Consider the following 22068-nt stretch of genomic DNA (forward strand, 5'->3'; position numbering starts at 1 on the left):
CTCCCACACGTACACCACCTTTATCTCAGAGACACTTGGTTCTTTCCCCCAAACTTCTTTGACTCTTATGCCTTCCTCCCTGCGTCTGGAAGCCCGAGAAGGGAAATGGGGGAGGGGGGCGTGCCGCCGGCTTCCGTACTGGTTTCTGTCCCTGGCAGTCTGGGGGAGGTGCTGGATGAGCAGCCCTAGTCCAGCTGCAGCCGACCCAAATCCCAGTCCCTGCCCTTTGCTCTCCCGCTTTTCAATAAGTCTCGAGGCTCGAGGGTGGGCGTAGGAGTAGCCCTCACTGAGGCGCGGAGGTCCTCCTGGGCTGTTCAGGGGGCCCCAGGCGGTAACCAAGTTCTGATACTGGCTAGAAGCCAGGGGAGGGAGCTTGGGGTAAGGGGAGGGCCCTGAGGGAGGGGTCAGACTCCTTAGGAAAGAGTTAATGCGAAGAGGGGGAGGGGATAGGAAGAAGAGGCCGAAGGGGAGGCTCAGGTAGGAGAAGACCAGAGGAGGGAAACCTGGTGGGCAGAAGGGATCTTGCAGAATCAGGGGTCAGAGTTAGGGGGCTTCCCCCGTACTGCACCCTCATCTCAGGACCGCCAACTTACAGCCGCAGCAGCGACTTTCAGTTTCATTTCCACGGACCCTCCTGCCTGGGCCGCAGCCGCCGCCGCGATGCCCAGTAAGTTCAGCTGCCGGCAGCTCCGGGAGACGGGCCAATGCTTCGAGAGTTTCCTGGTCGTTCGGGGACTGGACATGGAGACAGATCGCGAGCGGCTGCGGACCATTTATAACCGCGACTTCAAGATCAGGTACGCGCCGGCCCACTCCCGGCCCGCCAGTCGCGGGCCCAGCTCTCCGCCGCGACCCCTGCGCCGGGGCCACCCTTCCCGCCCCGGGACGCAGAGGAACGCAGCTTCCCCAGCGGCTCAGGCCAGTCCTGGGGCGGCGCAGACCTCCCCTCCCGCGCAGTGCCCACGCCCCGCCGGCGCCGCCCGCATCCCGCCCGTTCTGTCCGGGCCGGGCCCGTGCGCCGATTCCTCGCGGAGAGCCTACCGGGCTGCCAGCTACCCCGGCGGCCGGGAGCGGGGTCCTTTGCCCACGCGCTGCTCGCGGGGGCTGGGGGACAGCGCTCGCGGTGGGGGAGGGGAGTGTCCAGAAGGGGCCCTGGCATCGGGGGAGGACGGGGAGGCTGCCTGCTGGCCTGCGAGCCCTGGCGCGGGCTTTACGGGGACCTCCGCCCCCTTACTGAGGGACTCCTGGCTTGGGGGTCCACTGTCTAGGAGAGCTGAAGAGGCCCAGCATAGGAGGGAGAATCTCAGGGAGCTCTAGATAGAAGAAAAGGGCACAAACTACGGACGTACCAAACCTCCATTAGCACCTGTGGCTTCTCCATGGAGACCCACGGCCAGGGACAGCCTCCTGGAGGCCCCCTTTCACCCTGTGGCTGAAGGCTATTTCGTCTCCTTTTACCACCCAAGTGAAATCAGAGACTTCTGTCAAACCACAGAATTTTGCTTCGAAAACACCTCTATCAACAGGCTACTGCTTTGGGCGGAAAACCAAGAAACAATTTAATTGGGAAAATGTAAAGACTTGTACAAATAAATGCGTGTTAGTGAGAATTTGGGCTTCATATCAGACATCCTGGAAAAGATCAAAAGGCCAGTATGGGAGAGATATGGCTGCTAAAACAGCCAAAGAAGTCTTAGACTGGGTTAATTAGAAGTGTGGTTTGGGGTCGGGAGAAGAGGTAGTGACTCCATATTAACCAGATCATAGCTGGGATATTGTTTTCAGTAATGGGTATCACATTTTGAGACATTGACAGGCTTGAATAACAGCTGAAGAAGAGGCAAAAATGATGAGGACCTATTTCATACCCCCACACTGTGCTAGGCACTATAGGAACTATAAAGGTGAGAAAGACACAGTCCCAGGGGAGCAAGAGGCCATAGTGTGCATACATTTGTACAATATACTACGTACAATACATGGTAAAATAAAAGGAGGATTATAGTAGAGATAGAAGGAAAAATGTTGAAGGAAAGTAAAGAGCAATTATGACACTCGTTAAACCGGTAAAGAACACTTTATTCAAGACTATAGTAACAGGGTTATTGCAGTAGGGAGAGAGACTGAACTCAACTCTAAATACAACAAAGACAGCTGGGGATTTATGAGCAGAATGAGCGGGTCAGTGTTTAAAATTCACAGAGAGGAGACATCAAGAGTGGGGGGATTCTTGATAAACTGACCTAGCAGGATTCTTGTTAAAGGCATACTTACACATCAAAGGTGGGAGATAAAGTTAATCAGATATCAAGAATGATCATATATCCAAGGGTGGGGAGATTCTTACTAAATGGACTTAGCATAATTCTTGCTAAAACTGAGTGAGGCAGGCCTAAGACGGGTGTGTGTGGAGCCAAGGTTAAGACCTAGTCAAGAAGAGAGCTCAGAGGAACCTAACTAAAATTTGGTTCAAGGAGAGTCTTTTGTTAGATCTAAGTCAGATATACAATATGTTTCAGTACTGGGGAAAACTACGTTGGATTGCCTAGAAAACCATGTATACTATATATTATGGTTGAATTTAGGGATTTTCAAAGTAATTTTTCCTGTATGGCTTTGTTTTTTGTGCAAATAAGTTACCGCTCCCCTGTAATTATTATGGAATGTGATGGAGATGGCGGCATGACCTTGGCCTTGAAGGATAGATAAAATTTTAGTACATGGAGGTGGAGGAAAGGCCTCTACGTGGGTTCATAGTCTATCATGAGACCCAGTCAAAGGAACTGAGAAATGTTTGCTTTGAAAAGAGAAAAATTGGAGGGGACAAGGTAGTTATCCTTGAATATTTTAAAGACTATTATGGTAAAGAAGATTATACTTCCATGTCATTCCAGAACACAAAAGTGGGTTCTGTCAACAAGAAATTCTGAGATTTCTATTCAGATTAGAGAGAACTTTCCTATGCATCCTTTAAAGGCAGGCTGGAATGCTGGGAAATCAACCCTCATCTTCACAGTAGGAATTAATTGCTTCTTCCTCTGGGCTCTAAAAGCTCATTCTTCCTTCCTTGGGTAGAGCCTGGTTATAACCAGATGGCACTCTGCCTGTCTTTTCAGAGCTAGTAGTACATGGCTGTCTCCTGCACCAGACTCTCAAACCCTCTACTTTTAATATTTGCATCTGCCCTCAGTTCCCAGCATAGAGCTTTCTATGTAGTAGATGCTCAATAAATGCTTGCAGAATCTAATTAATTAGAAAGGCGAGTAGGCCAACAAGAGAATGGGCTATAGCGAGGGGCGTAGCAAGTCACCCACATCAGGAATTCTAGGGAGATTCCTACACTGGGAGAGATAAGTCCCTACCAACTAGCTTATTTTATGATGTTATGAAATGCTGTGCTCTCAACTCTGGCCTTTTCTCATCTCTCTTTATTCATTTAGCAAATTGTATTTAATAAGGCTCTACTATGTGTCTGTGCCTCCAAAGAGTGTTATCTATCAGGGAGCGGCTAATGTATAGACAAATGCAATACAGTACTACAGGTGCTAGTATGGTGTTTAGATAGCTGGAGCTCAAACCCTGGCTCTGCCACTTAGTGGTTGCATTTGACTTTGAACAACCGTCTAAATTTTCCATTTCTCCAATTGTAAGAGTATGTAAAACAATGCCTTTCTCTCCAGGTTGTGTGAGGCCAAAATGAGCTATTGTAGGCAAAGCCTTTGCACTGTGTAGCTAGCATATTGCACAGGGCTTGTAAGTGGTAGCTCTTGTTATTACAACTATGATTAGGAGTCTGTTGTATGGAGTAAGGACTGGTGTCACGAAAGGTTTCTGAGTGAGCATGATTTCTTGCTTAGGGCTAAAGACACATTCTTTTATTCAACAAATATTGGCGAGTGCCTCCTATGAGCAAAGCAAAAGTGTGAGTTGCTGGAGATACGCAGAAGGAACCTAATGGACTAAGAAAGGAGGCAATAATTAAACAAATAATGATTTAATGACTGTTGTGACGAGTGCTTGTAAGAAAATGTCCACTATGCGCTGAGTGTAATCTAGAGACCTAAACCTAGTCTAGGAGTCAGAAGTACCTGGGAGAAAGAGATAATTTGAGCAGAATCTTGGAGGATTAATGGCAGTTAGCAGATGTAAGGGGCAAGGGGAGGACTTGCCAGGCAGAGGGAGCAGCACCCTCAAAGACTTGGGGTGACCTCGGGACAACCTGGTGACCTGAGGCCAACGGGAGGCAGAGGGTGAATCAGGCAGGATCTTGTGACCATGGAGAGGTATTGTGAGGTTCTTTGTTCGTTTGCTTTTAAATCTTAACAGAGATAGGAAAGCACAGAAGGTTTCAAAGTAGGAAACTGATAAAGTTTTAGAAAGATCATTCTGGCTTCGGGCATGGCAGTGGTTTAGTGATTGGACCTCTATCCACAATAAAAAATACATTTTACTTTGGGGCCTAGTGTACACAACTTTCACAAAACAATACATCTCCTTGAAACAATACATAGCCTGCCTCCCCTCTGATATTTTTTATTCTATTTTATAAAAATCCTGATCTTGACCCACTATTGAGGGTTGCAGCCTACAGTTTGTAAAACATGGAACTAAGCCATTCCCTTTTTTTTTTTTTTGGCAGCTGGCTGGTATGGGAATCCAAACCCTTGACTTTGGTGTTAGAACACCACGCTGTAACCAACTGAACTAAGTGGCCAGCCCAGATGTTACTTTAAGATAACTGGCTCACTCGGGAGAGTGTGGTGCTGATAACACCAAGGCCATGGGTGCAGATCCCTATATAGGGATGGCCGGTTTGCTCACTGGTTGAGCGTGGTGCTGACAACACCAAGTCAAGGGTTAAGATCCCCTTACCGGTCATCTTTTTAAAAAAAAAAAGATAACTTCCAAATCTGATATTATGTTCTGAAGTACCATTCCTCTAGCTTTTGGCCTTTTCTGACCTGGGTCTAGAAAGACTGGTCATTATTCACCAAACAAACAATAGGGGCCAAGGGCAGAGCAATGCACTAGGGATGTCCACAATGGCAGGAAAGTCTGCAGAGAAGCACAGTGATACAACAAGTAGCTGGGAGTGGCTGAAGTATCATTAAGGAGGGGTTGACTAGAGGCCCATTGGTGGGTGAAGATCTGTACTTCAGTTTCTTCTTTAAAACGGGATGATAATATTTACTACCTCAAAGGGTTGTTATGAGGGTTAAATGAGATGATACATGTAGGTATTTAGAACAGCACACAGTAAGTGCTCAATAAATGTTTTCTGTTGTTGACAATGCGATTATTTTGTTTACATTATTGTTCTTACTGTGCAGGATCTGAGTGTGCCATATTAAAGAGTTAGACTTAATCTTGTAGGCTGTGAAGTCATAAACTGGGGGGACATGATCAGATTTGCATTTGATGGTAATCCTGCCAATTTAGGATGGACCAAGGAAGGGGTATGAAGCCAGAGGTAGGGAGAACAGGCAACTGGGCCAAGAAAAATGAGCAAATACTATGTCAAGCAGTTCACAGAAGAAATACAAATTACTAATAAGCAGAAGGAGAGATCCTTGATTATATTAGTGATGAGGGAGATACAAATTTAAATAAGATACTTTGTCAGATTGTAAAAAATTTTAAAGATTAAGAACTTCTGATGTTAGAGTCTGGGGAAGGGGCATTCTGAAACTCTTGTTAATGAAAGCATAAATTTGTTTAGAGGACAATTTGGCAGAACTTATAAAGTTGTGAAGTTCCTTCTCTTTGACCCAGAAGTTCTACTTCAAGGAATTTTTCCCATCGGACTTGCCTAAAAGGGTTTTTCTGTAAAGATGGTTATTGTAACATTTCAAATAGCCAAAAATTGTAAGCAGCTTAACTGTATCACTGGAGAAATAAACACACCAGGATACATTCATACCGTGCTATCCCTGGCAGCCATTCAAAAGAGCAAGGTTGGGCCGACCCCGTGGCGCACTCGGGAGAGTGCGGCGCTGGGAGCGCAGCAGTGCTCCCGCCGCGGGTTCGGATCCTATATAAGGATGGCCGGTGCACTCACTGGCTGAGCGCGGTACGGCCAGTCACAAAAAGACGGAAAAAAAAAAAAAAAGAGCAAGGTTGCTCCATAGAGCATAGTCATGGAACAGCATCCATGGTGGTGAAAAAAGCCTACTGCAGAATAGTATGCACAGCATATATAATCTCATTTTTTGTGAGCTTAAAATATATGTTTATATATGCAAAGAAAAAAGTCAGAAGAAATATACCTCAAACAGCGGGTTTGACGTGTCTCAATTAAGCGGGTAGTTGGGAGTGAGGGAGTAAAGCTTTAATGTTTTGTTAGATACTTGTGTAAATGTTTTTAATATGTTCGGTGGCCACCCTTTCATTTATCTCTTTACTCAAACATACTTACATCACACCTGTTTAAGTTTGCACACTTGGGATTATTATCATATATCCTTTCTACTGTGGACACCTCTCCATATCGGTGCCCCACCTCCATTTACACGTTCTGCAGTAACTCATGATATTGACCAGAGTATTTTTTTGGTCGTTGTTTTATTTTAAAAAAGGATCATATTATGTACATTTTCCACATCCCGATTTTCTTACTTAACTACATCATGGAAATCAAATCAGTCCTAATTATCTGGTATATACCTCTAATGCATTGTTGGGTGTTTTCCCCCCCAACGTTTTACTGTGACAAATTTCAAATGTAAAAGTTGAAATAATTGTACAATGAACACCCCTGTACCCTAACCTAGATTTCTTTTTTTTTTTTACCTAGATTTCTTAATTAGCATTTTACACATATCTGCCCATTGATCCATCCCTCTATCCATCTAGCAAGCCATGTTAATTTTTCTGAGGTATTTCAAAGTGAGTTACAGATTATCATCAGTGCACTTCACCTTTAACACTTAAGCATGATTATCATTAACTAGAATTCAAAATTTGATTTTTCTTTTTTTAGTAAAATTTATTTTATTTTATTTTCAAAAGGGATGACCGGTAAGGGGATCTTAACCCTTGACTTGGTGTTGTCAGCACCACGCTCTACCAAGTGAGCCACGGGCCAGCCCTTAGTAAAATTTATATACAGGGAAGTGGACAAATTTTAAGTATACCATTCTATGTGTTAACAAATGCATGTACCTGTGTGCAAACCCCTATTGACATATAGAACATTACATCACACCCAGAAGGGTCCCTCATGCCCTTTCCTAGTCAGTCCTCACCCTTACCCACCCAGAGGCTACCTGGTTTTTTATGATAGTGCCTGTTCTAGAACTTTATCTAATGGATTAGTGCGCACTCTTTCGTGTAAGGCATCTATCACTCACATAATGTTTCTGAGATTCATCCTCATAGTTGTGTGTATCAGTAGTTCCTTGAGTACTATTTCGTTGTATGAATACAAAACACAGTTTGTGTATCCATTCCCCTGTTTATGGACATTGTTTTCAGTTTGGGGCTATTTTGAATAAAGCTGCTGCAAATATTTTGTACAAGTCATTTTGTGGACATATATTTTCATTTCTCTTGGAGATAACCTAGGAGTGGAGTTACTGGGCCATGTTCAGTTTTACAAGAAATGATCAGACCTTTTCTTAAAATGATTGTACCATTTTACATGCCAACCAACAATGAATGAGAGTTCTGGTTGTTCTGTATCCTTGTCAATGTTTGGTGTTGTCAGCCTTTTAAATTTTAGCCATTTGAGTGTGTGTGATGCATTCTTTTTAATATTTCATGGTATGGGTATTTCAATTTATTCAGCCATGACTCTGTAGGTAGTCATTTGTTTTATTTCCAATTCTTGGCCATTGAATGGCTCTGCAGTAAGCGTCCTTGTACATATGTCTTTATACAAAGGGTCTTCAAAAAGTTCATGGAAAGATTCGTATTGTCTTTTAACACATTTTTCCATGAACTTTTTGAGATACCCCTATACATTGGTACATTTCTTCCCATGGGATACAATCCCAGGAATGGGATTTCTGCATTTTAAAGGATACCTGTATTTTACATGTTCGTAGATGTTCCAGATTGTTTTCCAAGAAGGGTGTAATACTTCACTTTTCTACCAACAGCATATGAGAGTTCACTTTTCCACATATCCATAACAGCAATACATGTTAGAATATTTTTCATTTTTGTCAGTCTGATGGGAATAACATGAGAACATTTTAACTTTAATTTGCATTTCTCTATATTTGGAGTAGTTTTTCATACTCTTGGTTATCTAGATTTGCTCTTTAAATTGAATATTCAGTTATTCTGTTGAATTGTTCACCTTTTCTTGTAGATATTTACTTTGGGGGGGGGGGTTGCTGGCCGGTACAGGGATCCAAATCCTTGACCTTGGTGTTATATATAACACCACACTCTAACCAACTGAGCTAACTGGCTGGTCCTCTTGTCAATTATTTTTAAAAATTGTATATTATAAAAATTAACCCTTTTCTTGTCATCTGCATTACCAGTATTTCTCTGGTATTTGTTTGTTGAATTTGTTTATATTACCTTTTGCAGTAGAAAGTATTTTTTAATAGTCAAAAATGTTTGTTTTTTTCCTTTATAGCTGCAGGTTTCCAGTTTTGGTGAGAAAGTTTCCCCTAGAAATCTAGGTGACTAGGTGTATAATACAAGGATTGGGGCTTTTTTCCAATAAGAATGTAATAAATTTTTGATTTTCAAAGAAAAAAAGTTGTGTGGCTGTCACCTTAGACCGGGGATAGGTGAACGTGGGTTGTGGTAACAGACATGGAGAATAATTTGAGAAATATTTAGGTGATAATATCCACAGCAGAATTGCAAAACTTACAAAGATGAGTTCTGCCTTCCCATGTGCCCATGCAAAAGTTTCCAAAAATAGGAGGTTTGACATTAAGATTTTGATTTTTGTCTTCTCTTAAAAGCCAGAAGATCTGGCCATAGTAGACCTACATTTGCTGTTGGCAATATTTGGCTGGAGATGAGGATGTTGCCCCCTTTAAACAGGGCGTGCACCTGCCAGTTTGTTTGGTCCCCTTTTTCTCCCCAGCACTGAGTTGGGAGCCCAGAGCTACTTTTCATGGAGCCTGCGCTGTTTTCTTATAGTACAGCTGTGAGGGATGTATAGTCAGTTTTACACTAATGACCCCAAAATGGGACTGAACAGGTGTCTGAGAGGTCTGCAAGTATCAAGATACATGTGGAACCTGGCTTCTTTAGGCATTTGAGTTTGTGCCCCAATTCATGGGATTTAGTGACTGAGGGACTAAGGGCCCCTGGTAAAAGTTGCTGATGACTTCCTGGTTTCAGTCCTGGACTCCTCAGCAGTAATAACTGATGTTGAGACTTCTTTTGATTTTCCTCTCTCTCTTGAGGGTTTTCCCTTCCTCCCTGGGTTGGCCTAGTCTTGGCTGTTCTCAGACTACTCACACTCCCTGGGGAGATTCCAAACACTTCCTTGATTGTAACTACTACCTGAGGACTTCCTAATATCAGGCTGTGGACTGGCCTGAGCTCTCAGCTTCTGACTCATGGAGCCAGCTGCCTCTGGACCACAAGAATCTCAAACTGAGTATGTCCAAATCCAAATGTCATGGTCAGTCCCTCGAACCTCCTCCTCCTCCTCCTCCTCCTGTCTTTACCTCCTATCTTAGGGATAGTCCCCTAAGCCAAGCCATTGATTTGGGTATCCTAGACTCCTTCATCTTCCCAGCCTCCATTCCCCATCCTGTCAATCATCAAATTCTGCTAATTTTACATTCCAAATATTATCAGCTCTGGCCCCTCTTCTTTCTGTCTCTATCACTGCCTTTTCAGGCCTTTGTTATCTTTTAACTGGATAATTGCAATGGCCTTCTTCTAACTGGTCTCCCTGCCTACAGTCTTGCCTCCAGCAAATCCATCCTCCAATCCCGATGCCAGAGTGATCTGAAATGCAAATATGATCTTGCCACTCCCCTGCTTAAAACCCACCAGCTGCGGTGGTTCTGTAACCACAGTGTAGCCTCTGACATGGGCTGAAAGTAAGTTGTTACTACTCCTACTACTACTGCTACTATTAGTACTACTGTTACTACTAATACAAATACTAATAATAGTAGCTAACATTCACTGAGCATTTTCTATTATGCCTTCAAATGATTTATTATCTTTTTAAAACAAATTATAGCCAATTCAAAATTTTCTGAACAGTACTGCTCTTGTTTGCTTGGGGTGAAGAAGAGGGGCAGAGTTGCAGGCAGGGGGCACCAGGAAAATGTTCAATAACCATCAATGACCTTATCATAGACCCTAGTGAGTGACCATACTGATTTATCCTTAAGAGTTAAATAGGGGTTGCCATAGTTTTTATGAACAAAGATTTGCTTTCATTTCCTATAAAATACTGAGGGAGGGTGTCAGTTGTCCAGATCTTGAATGTGTCTATGAAGTACGTCACACGTGGGAATATCCTCAGACTCCTGGGTACCAGTAAAGTGGGAAGAAGGACTGCTGGTGTTCAGGGTCAAGTCTAGGCTCTTTGGCCTGGCATGCAAAACTGCATGATCTGGTCCCTGCCCACCTCTGCTGCCTCCTGCCACTCCCTTCCTTGCACTTTTCACTTAGCACAACCAAACTATGTGATACTAATCATTGATCACCCTTACTGAGGTCTCTTATGTGCCAAGCACTGGGCTAAGTGGTTCACTGCAGTGTCAGTATTTCGTGTAAGCCTCACAGCAACCCTGCAAGGTAAGTCTTGCTATACCCGTTTTATAGAGCAGGAAAGCGAGGCTCTGAGAGGTGACGTGACCTAAGCTGACCCAGCTAAAGTGGTCTAGCAGGCAGCCCCCTCTACCTACATGTGTTCTTGCATAACCCCACTTTCACTCACACCTGGCACTCCCTCTTGTGCCTGGGTACTGCCATTCATCCTCAGGACTCGATTCTGACGCTGTCACCTGGGGAAGCCTTCAGGGACTGGACACTGCCCTGTCCCCAGGCTGGTCTCAGTGCCCCTCCTTGGCCAGGTGAGCTGCCCTGGGAACCTTGGTGGCTGCACTCCAGCCCTGTGCTGGAATTTATGTGTTCAATTTGTGTGCTCGAGGCAGGGCCTGGGTATCTTGCGTCTTTGAACCCCCAGCATCTAGCCCAGTGTCTGGCACATAACAGGCCTCTGTAAGTGTTTGTTGAATTGACTAAACTGAATTCCAGGTGCTGAACCTTGAGGTTATTGTCCTTCTGACCAGTTTTCCCTGTCTTCACCTTCTCTAGGCACAAAGCCAGGCTATTTGATCTCTGGAGAGGATCCTTTCCCTTCCTGCACCCTTTGACTTCGGGTGGAAACCGCTGTCTGATCAGCCACCTTGTCCACACACTCTGGACATCTGTACTGTCTCTGATCCCCTCTCTCGGTCCTCACCAACAGGCTGGACCCCCCCACCCCCCATCCACCTCTGAATCAACCTATTTGGCGTCCCCTTAGTCTTAGCTCTTTCTGCTGGGTTGTTTGTAATTTTTTTCTGTCCCAAATAGTTTTACAAAAAAGAAATTCTTTCTTTTTCTCTCTTCCCTCATTCCTTCCAATCAATAGTCCATGATTGAGCTTTTCTCCTCAGAAACGCACGATCCAATGTGCTATTTAAAACAATCATACTTTGCCTTGGGAAGTCCCATTGCCTTCCCTTCAAACATGAAAAATTCCTCCGATCCCCAGCCTGAATCTCTGTCTCCGGGCCCTGTCCTTGCTCTGTAGCAGGGCTGATGTGTCCAGAACAGAGTGACCCTCAGGCTCCCTCCCCCACAAGCCGCCCTGCGTCCCACTGGCCCTGCCTCCCCTCACTTCCCAGTCTCCTCTGCTTCTGGCAGCTTTGGGACCCCCGCCCCCGGCTTCTCCTCCATGCTGTATGGAATGAAGATTGCAAATCTGGCCTACGTCACCAAGACTCGGGTCAGGTTCTTCAGACTCGACCGCTGGGCCGACGTGCGGTTCCCAGAAAAGAGGAGAATGAAGCTGGGGTCAGATATCAGCAAACACCACAAGTCACTGCTAGCCAAGATCTTTTATGACAGGTGTGTGCGTGTGTGTGTGCGTGTGTGTGTGTGTGTGTGTGTGTGTGTGTGTGTGTGTGTGTGTGTGTGTGTGTGTGTAAGGGGGGCTGGGCAGGACATGGGGAAGGGGGCTGTCTGGCTGAAGAAAGACATCATGTTGCCTCAGGTTGGGGTAAGGCCCCCTCCTTCAAGGAATGGGGGAGGGGCAGGGAATTAGTCTGAGAGCAGGGGTGTATTTCCTGAGCACAGCTGGCACTTTGCCAGCCTCCCAAGCCTAAAACTTTCCCCAGGGCAACCTAGGCCCCTCCCACCCCAGCCCCCTTTTTGACTCCCACACTCCCCAGGGCTGAGTATCTTCACGGGAAACATGGGGTGGACGTGGAAGTTCAGGGGCCCCATGAAGCCCGAGATGGACAGCTCCTCATCCGCCTGGATTTGAACCGCAAGGAGGTGCTGACCCTGAGACTTCGGAATGGAGGAACCCAGCCTGTCACCCTCACTCACCTCTTCCCACTCTGCCGGACACCCCAGTTTGCCTTCTACAATGGAGACCAGGAGCTGCCCTGCCCACTGGGCCCCGGTGAGTGGATTTCCAAAAGAAGAGGAGACTCTGGTGGACCGGGGCTTGCAATGGGGAGGCCTGGTGCTTTGGGAAGCATGCTGTTGCTGTCCAGTGGGCTCCTGCCTTGGGGCAGGGCTGTCTGGGGGAGTGTCCAGGGTTAGGATGCTGTTGGCAGGGTCGCCACTCCACCCCCACTCACTTGGCCATCCTCTTCCAGGTGAATGCTATGAGCTCCATGTCCACTGTAAGACCAGCTTTGTGGGCTACTTCCCAGCCACAGTGCTCTGGGAGCTTCTGGGACCTGGAGAGTCAGGTTCAGAAGGAGCTGGCACTTTCTACATTGCCCGCTTCTTGGCTGCCGTCGCCCATAGCCCCCTGGCTGCTCAGCTGAAGCCCACAACTCCCTTCAAGCGGACCCGGATCACTGGAAACCCTGTGGTAACCAATCGGATAGAAGAAGGAGAGAGACCTGATCGGTAACTCTTTCCTCCAACCTAGTTCAGATAGGGAGTAGGGGTGTATTCCAGCCATGACTGTGCTAGCCCTTGGGGAGAACACAAAGCTGGGAGCCAGAGCTCCCTTTCCTAACTGTGGGTTCTTCATTCCTCTGGGTCTTGGAGACCTCTCTGTCTAGGAAGAAAGTGGCAGATGAACAGCAGATATGAGGACTGTGGAAGAACATTTTAAGTGTTTTCACTGTGATGAATTATCAGGCAGCCCATTATAGACATCTCTCTCTTTTTTAATAGCTTTGTTGAGATACTCACATACTTTACAATTCACCCATTTGAAGTGTACAATTCAGTGATTTTTAGTATATTGACAGATGTATGCAACCATCACCACAATCAGTTTTAGAACATTTTATTATCCCCAAAAGAGACCCTTTAGCTATCACCCTCTTATCCGCCCCACCTCCTCACCCCTCAGCCCTAAGCCCACTCCTCCACTTTCTGTCTCAATAGACTTCCCTGTGCTGGACATTTCATATACTTCATATGAATGGAATTATATGATACACGTAGACATCTCTTTGACATAGCTAGATGTTCACAAAATATTGAGTTATAAAAGCAAACTACGTAATAGGACCTTCACAGTTAAACCATTGTGCTGTTTTTGTTAACAATATATACAGTATGTATAACAGATTTACAAAGAAAACATCTGGAGGGCTACATATCAAAAAGTTAACGTTGCTTGTCCCTGGATGGTGAGAATATGGTTTGTTTATTTATTACCTATTACCTGATTTTTTTCTCTAATGAACATGTATTACTTATATAATATTTTTTAAACATTTTCAAGCATCCTGCTTTGCAGAAATGGGAATGGTCCAGCCTTGGAGCAAGCAGCCACATGAGCTGGTGAGCTTCGTGTCCTCGGGCAGAGGCTGCTGACCCCCTTTCAGCAATAGTGTTGTGGAAGGGCTTTGTGCACCCTCCACAGAGGAGCATTCTCAGAGTCTTTGAAGGTAAGGGGTTTCTGTGTTTGTGATCGCTTCTCTTCCCCCACACCTACAGCGCTAAGGGCTATGACCTGGAGCTCAGTATGGCGCTGGGGACATACTACCCACCCCCCCGCCTCAGGCAGCTGCTCCCCATGCTTCTTCAGGGATCAAGTATCTTCACTGCCCCAAAGGAGGTCGCTGAAATCAAGTATGTACTGCCCCTTTGCACTCACACTCTTCCTCGCCCTGAGTCTCCTCCCTGCTGCTTTCTTCATTGCTCTGATACCTGTCTTCAGCCTTCTAGGCTCTGTTCCTTCATCCCTTTCCTGAGCACGCTGAGTGCCAGGCACCATTCAGGGTGAAGTAGTCAAAGCAGGGCCTTGCCCATTCTAGTGGGGGACAGGGAGCATTCATCTTATAGTTTCATGTAGTGATGAGCGCTGTGAAGAATCAAACTAACACTAAACTAAAATTAAGGGGATGGGTTGGTGCTATTTTGCAGAGGGCATTTAGTCCTGGCCTCTTTGAAGATGTGACATTTGAACAGAGAATTACATTTGAATGAGGTGAGGGTATGAGTCATGGGAAGATTTGGAGGGAGAATGTTTTGGCCATAAGATCCACTATGCAAATGCTGAGTCTGGTTTGAGGTGGGGGACAGGAGCATTCGAGGAAGCAAGAGCCAGGCTTCCTTCTTCGAGACCTCTGACCCCCATCCATTTCTCTGCCCTTCTAGTCTCCCCTGATTTTCCTGATGCTTTCATAGTTCCAGAGCTTCGGATGGGAGAGGGTGGATGCTCCTGGGCAAGGAGGATCCACCTGACCTATCCTGTTCCTGCTCCTTCCCCACCACCACCCCCAACCATCACTGCCAGGGCCCAGCTGGAGACAGCCCTTAAGTGGAGGAACTATGAGGTGAAGTTCCGGCTGCTGCTGCACCTGGAAGAGCTACAGATGGAGCATGACATCCGGCACTATGACCTGGAGTCAGTGCCCATGACCTGGGACCCCGTAGATCAGAACCCCAGGCTGCTCACACTGGAGGTCAGGGCTCGGGTCTAGGGTGGGGAGGGTGGGCTCAAGTCAGCCAATCCATGCACTGTGGGCAGAACACTGTTACTGACAGCAGGGCAAAACAAGAGAAGGGTGAAGAATGGAGCCACCCCAGATGGCTCAGCAAGGAGCAGGGAGGCCTTCCTGTGCCCAAAAAGAGCTGTCAATAGGGGCAATGAGAACATCTGAGTTTTAGTCCAGACTTTGGTACCACCAGCTGTGTGACCTTGGGCAAGTCCCTTGCTTTCTGTGAGGCTTAGTTGCTATATCTGAAAAGCACAGAGCTGGACTGGGTAATTCTTAGAACCCTTTCTAGCTCTCAGATTTTTAATGTGTACACAGAAGCCCAGAATTACACGAGAATGGCTTTCTGCACAGAGCACAGATGGGAAGAGAGAGGGTGAGGATGATCAGGGAAGATTACTGCAATAAATAAGTTTTGAACAAGATTTTAAAGGCAGAGTGGAACTGAGCTGGCCAGTGGGGCAGCTGGATGGATGGGAAACTGACTGCCAAGTCCTGGAATCATGCACTAGAGGTTCTACATTCCTAGGCTTGGCATCTCTGTGCAGCTTGGGGAGTTTTATCTCCTTCCTCTTCCCCTGACTCACCCTGTCTGGTGGGAGAGGAAAAAGGGGTACAGGGATAGCATAGCTCCCTGAGTCTTGGGTTTGAAGTCTGGAGCCTCAGTCTTTATCCCCAGTAGGTCTGGAGAGCCTGGGGTTTGGGCCCTCTGATGACCACCCCTGGGATAGAAGCTTACTTGTGTTCACATCCTGTAGGTTCCCGGAGTGACTGAGAGCCGCCCCTCGGTGCTACGGGGTGACCACCTGTTTGCCCTTTTATCCTCTGAGACACACCAGGAGGACCCCATCACCTACAAGGGCTTTGTGCACAAGGTGGAATTAGATCGTGTCAAGCTGAGCTTTTCCATGAGGTGGGTGCTGGGGGAACCCTGAGCTTCTGGAATGGTCTCTGAGGCCAGAAGAAGAGGGCTATTTCTCCCTGAGATGAGTGGGACCCCAGCTTTTCTTCTGGGGGTTCCTCTCCTAGACAGCTTGCATGGAGGTCTTGGAAAGAGGGCGTGGATCAGTGGTAGGTGGAGAAGGTCCTGGCTTTTTATCGCCCGTCCCCTCTAACTGGAGCTCTTCCCCCTCTCTCTTGCTGCCCAAAGCCTCTTGAGCCGCTTTGTGGATGGGCTGACCTTCAAAGTGAACTTTACCTTCAACCGCCAGCCCCTGCGAGTCCAGCACCGTGCCCTGGAGCTGACGGAGCGCTGGCTTCTGTGGCCCATGCTCTTTCCCGTGGCCTCCCGTGGGGTCCCGCTGCTGCCCTCTGATGTGCAGCTCAAGTGAGACTATGGGCAGAGGGGCTGTAGGGTTGCTTGGAATGTGGGTATAGGGGATGAAGTCGGAGGCCTCTGGGACACTGGATGATGTCAAGTTTGTGTTCCCTGACCTCTGCCAGGCTGTATGACAGGAGTCTGGAGTCAAACCCAGAACAGCTGCAGGCCATGAAGCACATTGTTATGGGCACCACCCGTCCAGCCCCCTACATCATCTTTGGGCCTCCAGGCACTGGCAAGACGGTCACATTAGTGGAAGCCATTAAGCAGGTAGGGCCTGAGCACACACCGACTTGGGGCCTGCACTCTGACTCCCCTGACACCAAGCAGTTGTCCCCAGGTTCTTGTTCCCTCCACCTCCCTGAATGTTCCTACTCTGAGCACCCATCAGAAGAGGAGGTAGGGGACAGCTGGTTGGTTAGCTCAGTTGGTTAGACCTCAGCTGGTTATAACTTAGTGTTATAACACCAAGGTCAAGGGTTTGGATACCCGGATCGGCCAGCTGCCAAAACAAAAAAAAAAAAACAAAAGGTGGAGGGGAGGTAGGGAGTTAGGGTCAGTGTGGCTGTTGTGCAGTTTGGGCACCACACAGCTCAGAGTCAGCATCCACATTCCAGTCGTCATAGACTTGTATATTTACTGCAGCAGTTGTCCAGCATCAGAGTGCTATTTGGACTAGCAGCCTGGGGAGCAGAACTTGCCTTTTATGTTACTATCTAACATATCCCTTAGCTATGGGAGGTAAACGCCACTTTGCCCCAGCCTGAGTCACCACCGAGTCTCAGGAAGCTGATTGCCACAATATGTTAATCTGCATCTCAGGTGGTGAAGCACTTGCCCAAAGCCCACATCCTGGCCTGCGCTCCATCCAACTCAGGGGCTGATCTTCTCTGTCAGAGGCTCCGGGTCCACCTGCCCAGCTCCATCTACCGCCTCCTGGCCCCCAGCAGGGATATCCGCATGGTGCCTGAGGACATCAAGGTATCTAGGGAAGTGCAGAGGGCCAGGGGATGGCAGACGTCAGGGAGGCTCTCAGGGCAGACACTGGGGCCGGGAAACTAGGAGACCTGGATTCTGATACTTGCTGTGTAACACTGGGTGGACCAAGACGGGCCCCTCTCTGGTCCTCAGTTTCCTTGTCTGTAAAATGAGAGAAGTGTATAAAGTTGTTTGGGGGGTCCAGAGCCAGAGTGAGGGTGAGAATGGATGGAGCCAAGCCGATTGCTCCTGTTCCTTCACAATCCACAGCCCTGCTGTAACTGGGATGCAAAGAAGGGGGAGTACATGTTTCCCGCCAAGAAGAAGCTGCAGGAATATCGTGTCTTAATTACCACCCTCATCACTGCCAGCAGGTGGGGAGTGTGTATGTGTGTGTCTCTTAATCGTAAGCGTAAGTAAAGGGGTAGCAGGCTGGGGAGATGGGGAAGAAAGGTTCCTGGGGGGCGAGGGGAGGGTCCAGCTTGGGTGAGCATTTAGGTTTGACAGTTAGGTTCCTGGGTGTGACCCCTACCTGGCCTGACACCTCCCAGGTTGGTCTCGGCCCAGTTTCCCATCGATCACTTCACACACATCTTCATTGATGAGGCTGGCCACTGCATGGAGCCTGAGAGTCTGGTGGCCATAGCAGGTGAGGGGTTTGGGGTGGGCTTCAGGTGTGCTACCGTGTGTGGGACCGGCGAGGCGCCACCGCTTACCTTTCTCCCTATGCCACCCCTGCCTCCCAGGCCTGATGGAAGTCAAGGAAACAGGCAATCCAGGAGGACAGCTAGTGCTGGCAGGAGATCCTCGGCAGCTGGGGCCTGTGCTACGTTCCCCACTGACCCAGAAGCATGGGCTGGGGTACTCACTGCTGGAGAGGCTGCTCACCTACAACACCCTGTACAAGAAGGGTCCTGATGGCTATGACCCCCAGTTCATTACCAAGCTGCTACGAAACTACAGGTATTCCCGCATCCTCACCTCTCTGCTATCCCATGCCTTCACACCCTCCATGCAACCCCACCTTGAGGCTGTGTTGCTCAGAGACTGTGATGCAGAAAGACTATAAACTGGAAGGTAAGGGGTCTCCTTTTAGCCCCATCACTGCTACCTGTTGTTTGTGTGACTTACAAGTGGTTTCACTCTGGACTTATCTATTAGGGGGTGGTCAGTGGTTCCCAGGCATTAGGATGTGCCTGGTGTGGGTACCAGATGAAATCTCCAGGCAATGCAAGGAGAAATGAGAAAAATAGAATACAATTTTTCACAAACCTATTGTTATTCAAATTAAAGAGCTATATGTTTTTAGTAAATGAGTTCAGACATCTAAAATGCTTAGATGACTTCCAGGCGGTCAGTAAAAGTTCAATAAATGTTAGCTATTGTGTCATTACTTCTTATATTTTTAAATTTAACACGTTGTCTTATCAAATAACTGATAGTAGATGGTGATAATTTGTTTTTGTACTATCCTTCCTTGGCAAAACTGAAGCCTGAGAATGGCTCCCGTGTTTTTTGGTTTTTTAAAAAAATTTGCTCCATGAAAGCCCTGTATTAGAACCACATTTGCTTTCTGAGGTTTACAGTGCTTGGCAGCAGACAACATAGATGATTGTGTCCTGTCCTATCCAGGGAGCAGGAAAGCAGGATAATGAGTGTGGGCCCAGAGCAGGTAGAGCCGGGGTCCGTGAGGGCAGGGCAAGAGCAATCTGGCCCAGGGTCTTGTTCCTTCCTTCCTCATCCTGCCGCCCAGGTCTCATCCCACCATCCTGGACATTCCTAACCGTCTATATTATGAAGGGGAGCTGCACGCCTGTGCTGACGTTGTGGATCGAGAGCGCTTCTGCCGCTGGGAGGGTCTGCCTCGACCGGTGAGGATGAGCAGAGCAGCAGCTCAAGCTTCCACCCCCGTTCCCCAACTTCCTTCCAACTGAAGGTGCAGGGCAAGAGGAGGCTCTGAGTAGAAGCCATGGGCCCCTCCCTTTATCACCTTGGCCCGGGATTCATTATTCCCTGGAAGGGTTTGGGGGTGGGAGGGAAGGGAGGCAGGGAGGTCCAGCTGAGGGTTTCCCCGACCCTGTGTCCAGGGCTTTCCCATCATCTTTCACGGCGTAATGGGCAAGGATGAGCGTGAGGGCAATAGCCCATCCTTCTTCAACCCTGAAGAGGCCGCCACAGTGACTTCCTACCTGAAGCTGCTCCTGGCCCCCTCCTCCAAGAAGGGCAAAGCCCGCCTGAGCCCCCGAAGCGTGGGCGTCATCTCCCCATACCGGAAGCAGGTCAGGTCCTGAGTTCCCAGCAAGGGTGGGAAACTCCCCATCCCCCCACACCCCATGGTATCTCCTTAATAACCAGACCACTTAGCAGAGGTTCCAGGAGCTCAGGCCTCTGTGGGCCCCATATCTCAGAAGAGCACAGAGGTCTGCTACCCCTCCCTCTCTGCCCACGTCCCCGCCCCTGGCTCCCTGGCCTCCTGCTTGGCTCCCTCTTGCATTGTGTAATGGCATGAGAAAAAGGCACGTGTGGCCTCCTTCCAGGTGGAAAAAATCCGTTATTGCATCACCAAACTTGATAGGGAGCTTCGGGGACTGGATGACATCAAGGACTTAAAGGTAACACACTGTTCCATTTTTGTTCCCTGCCTTTCTGTGTACCCCTCACTTCCCCACTTCTAGAGACCTCCTCAGGCTCCTGCCCTGCTACTCCAGTCCAGTGCATGTACCTGTCCCACCCTGCTGCCTTGACAGAGAACTGGGCTCTCCAAGTCTCTCACTCCTGGAGATCCCAACTTGTAGGTCTGGGATGGGATCAGGAAGCCTGCATGTTTAACAAGCAACCCCAGCTCATTCTTTTGATCAGGCAGGGTTGAGGCTTCTGCCCTAAGGATAAAGTCCAAACTCCAGGGCTGTCATGTGATATTGTCATCACCACAGGCTGCAGATAAAAATCACCTGAAGCGTTTTTAATGCTACCAAGTGCTAGAGCCCCACCCAACTAATTAACACAGCTACCTGGGGGGCAAAGCCAGGGCTTTGGTATTTTTTTACAACTGCTCATGTGATTCAAATGTGCCGCCAGGGTTGAAAACCAGTGCTTTTAGATTAAGAGGCCTCTCCTTGAAAATTCTGATCAGGAAGTCTGGGTTAGGGCCCAGGGTTGTATATTCCTGACAAGTATCTAGTGATTATCTTCAGGGAAGTTTGAGACACACTGCTCTCAGTTACCGGGTCCTTTACAATGCTGTTTTCTTTGCTTAGAACACTTTCTGGGCCCCACCCCCTTAACTACATTCATCCTTCAGGTTTCAGCTTCCACTCCCGTCCTTTTTTCCTGACCCTCTGTAGCAACACTCACTACCTCCACTAACCTGCAGTTGCCCAGTTCTCTGTACCTTCCTTGGAGTTCAAGCTCCCTGGGGCAGGGCTTATCCCTGTGGCTCTCCTGTGTCATACACACACACCCCACCACCACCCTGGCCTCAGGCCCTGCTTCTCCCCGCTCCAGGTAGGCTCCGTGGAAGAATTCCAAGGCCAAGAACGCAGTGTCATCCTCATCTCCACCGTGCGGAGCAGCCAGAGTTTTGTGCAGCTCGATCTGGACTTTAACCTGGGTTTCCTTAAGAACCCCAAGGTCTGAGGGCTGGTGGGTGGTAGGAATTCTTCCTTCCTTAGGGCCCTTCCCTCCCATAACCCCACCACTTCTTCCTTCCAGAGGTTCAACGTGGCTGTGACCCGGGCCAAGGCTTTGCTCATCATAGTGGGCAACCCCCTTCTCCTGGGCCATGATCCTGACTGGAAAGTGTGAGCATTCCCACCCCATAATCCCTCTTGGTGGCCACCACCCCAAGCCTAGGACAGGTGTATCTTTATTAAGCACCTGCCTGTGGCTCAGTTAATCCTCGGATCTGTTCATCTTCACAACACCCCCATTGTACATATAAGTTAACCTGACAGTCAGAGGTTAAGCAACTGTAGCTTGCATGTGACAGGACGGAAGCTTAGTTAGCCTCCAGCCTGCTACTCCTCTCTATCCCACAGATTCCTGGAGTTTTGTAAAGAAAATGGGGGGTATACTGGATGCCCCTTCCCTGCCAAACTGGACATGCAGCAGGGACAGAACTTACTCCAAGGTCTGAGCAAGCTCAGCCCCTCTACCTCAGGTATGGCTGGGCCGGGATGGGCCAGGTAGGGGGCAGTGCTGAAGGAGGAGGTAAGAAAGACCAAGTGCACCTTCATTCTTTCTAGAGCCCCACAATCACGACTGCCTCCCCCAGGAGCAGGAGTGTGAAGAGGGCCTGTCTCTGCAAGTGGAGCCAGAGTGGAGGAATGAGCTCTGAAGACACAGCGGCCAGCCTTCTCACACCCGCCAAGCCTTAACTGCCCACCCGCCCACCAACCCTGAACCAGAACCCAGCCTGCCTGCCCCTCCAAGGGATAGGAAGGCTGGGGGAGGGAGTTTACAACCCAAGCCATTCCACCCCCTCCCCTGAATGACACATCAAGCTGCTAACAATTGGGGGAAGGGGAAGGAAGAAAAACTCTGAAAACAAAACCACGTTCTATGCAGAACTCCATTTCTCTTTAGCAATGCCCCAGCTTCCTGAGCCCCAAAGCTGACCCTGCAGAGGCGTGGGTTGTCACACCCTAC

General features: G+C 48.2%; 1 protein-coding gene across 1 annotated transcript; it reads left to right on the forward strand.

Annotated features, from left to right (window-relative positions):
- The first annotated feature begins 660 nt into the window (after positions 1–660).
- Positions 661–21883, forward strand: MOV10 (Mov10 RNA helicase). The gene is made up of 20 exons (XM_063107142.1): positions 661–797; positions 11851–12054; positions 12378–12613; positions 12813–13071; positions 14119–14253; positions 14921–15089; positions 15881–16035; positions 16273–16449; positions 16566–16713; positions 17266–17424; positions 17692–17795; positions 17973–18070; positions 18168–18384; positions 19175–19292; positions 19509–19700; positions 19959–20033; positions 20926–21051; positions 21133–21221; positions 21459–21580; positions 21666–21883. Exons 1-20 carry the CDS (start codon positions 661–663, stop codon positions 21755–21757), a joined length of 3012 nt encoding a protein of 1003 aa, XP_062963212.1. The 3' UTR covers positions 21758–21883.
- The last annotated feature ends 185 nt before the right edge of the window (positions 21884–22068 follow it).

Source organism: Cynocephalus volans, chromosome 8, assembly GCF_027409185.1.
Source record: "Cynocephalus volans isolate mCynVol1 chromosome 8, mCynVol1.pri, whole genome shotgun sequence".
Classification (NCBI taxonomy): domain Eukaryota; kingdom Metazoa; phylum Chordata; class Mammalia; order Dermoptera; family Cynocephalidae; genus Cynocephalus; species Cynocephalus volans.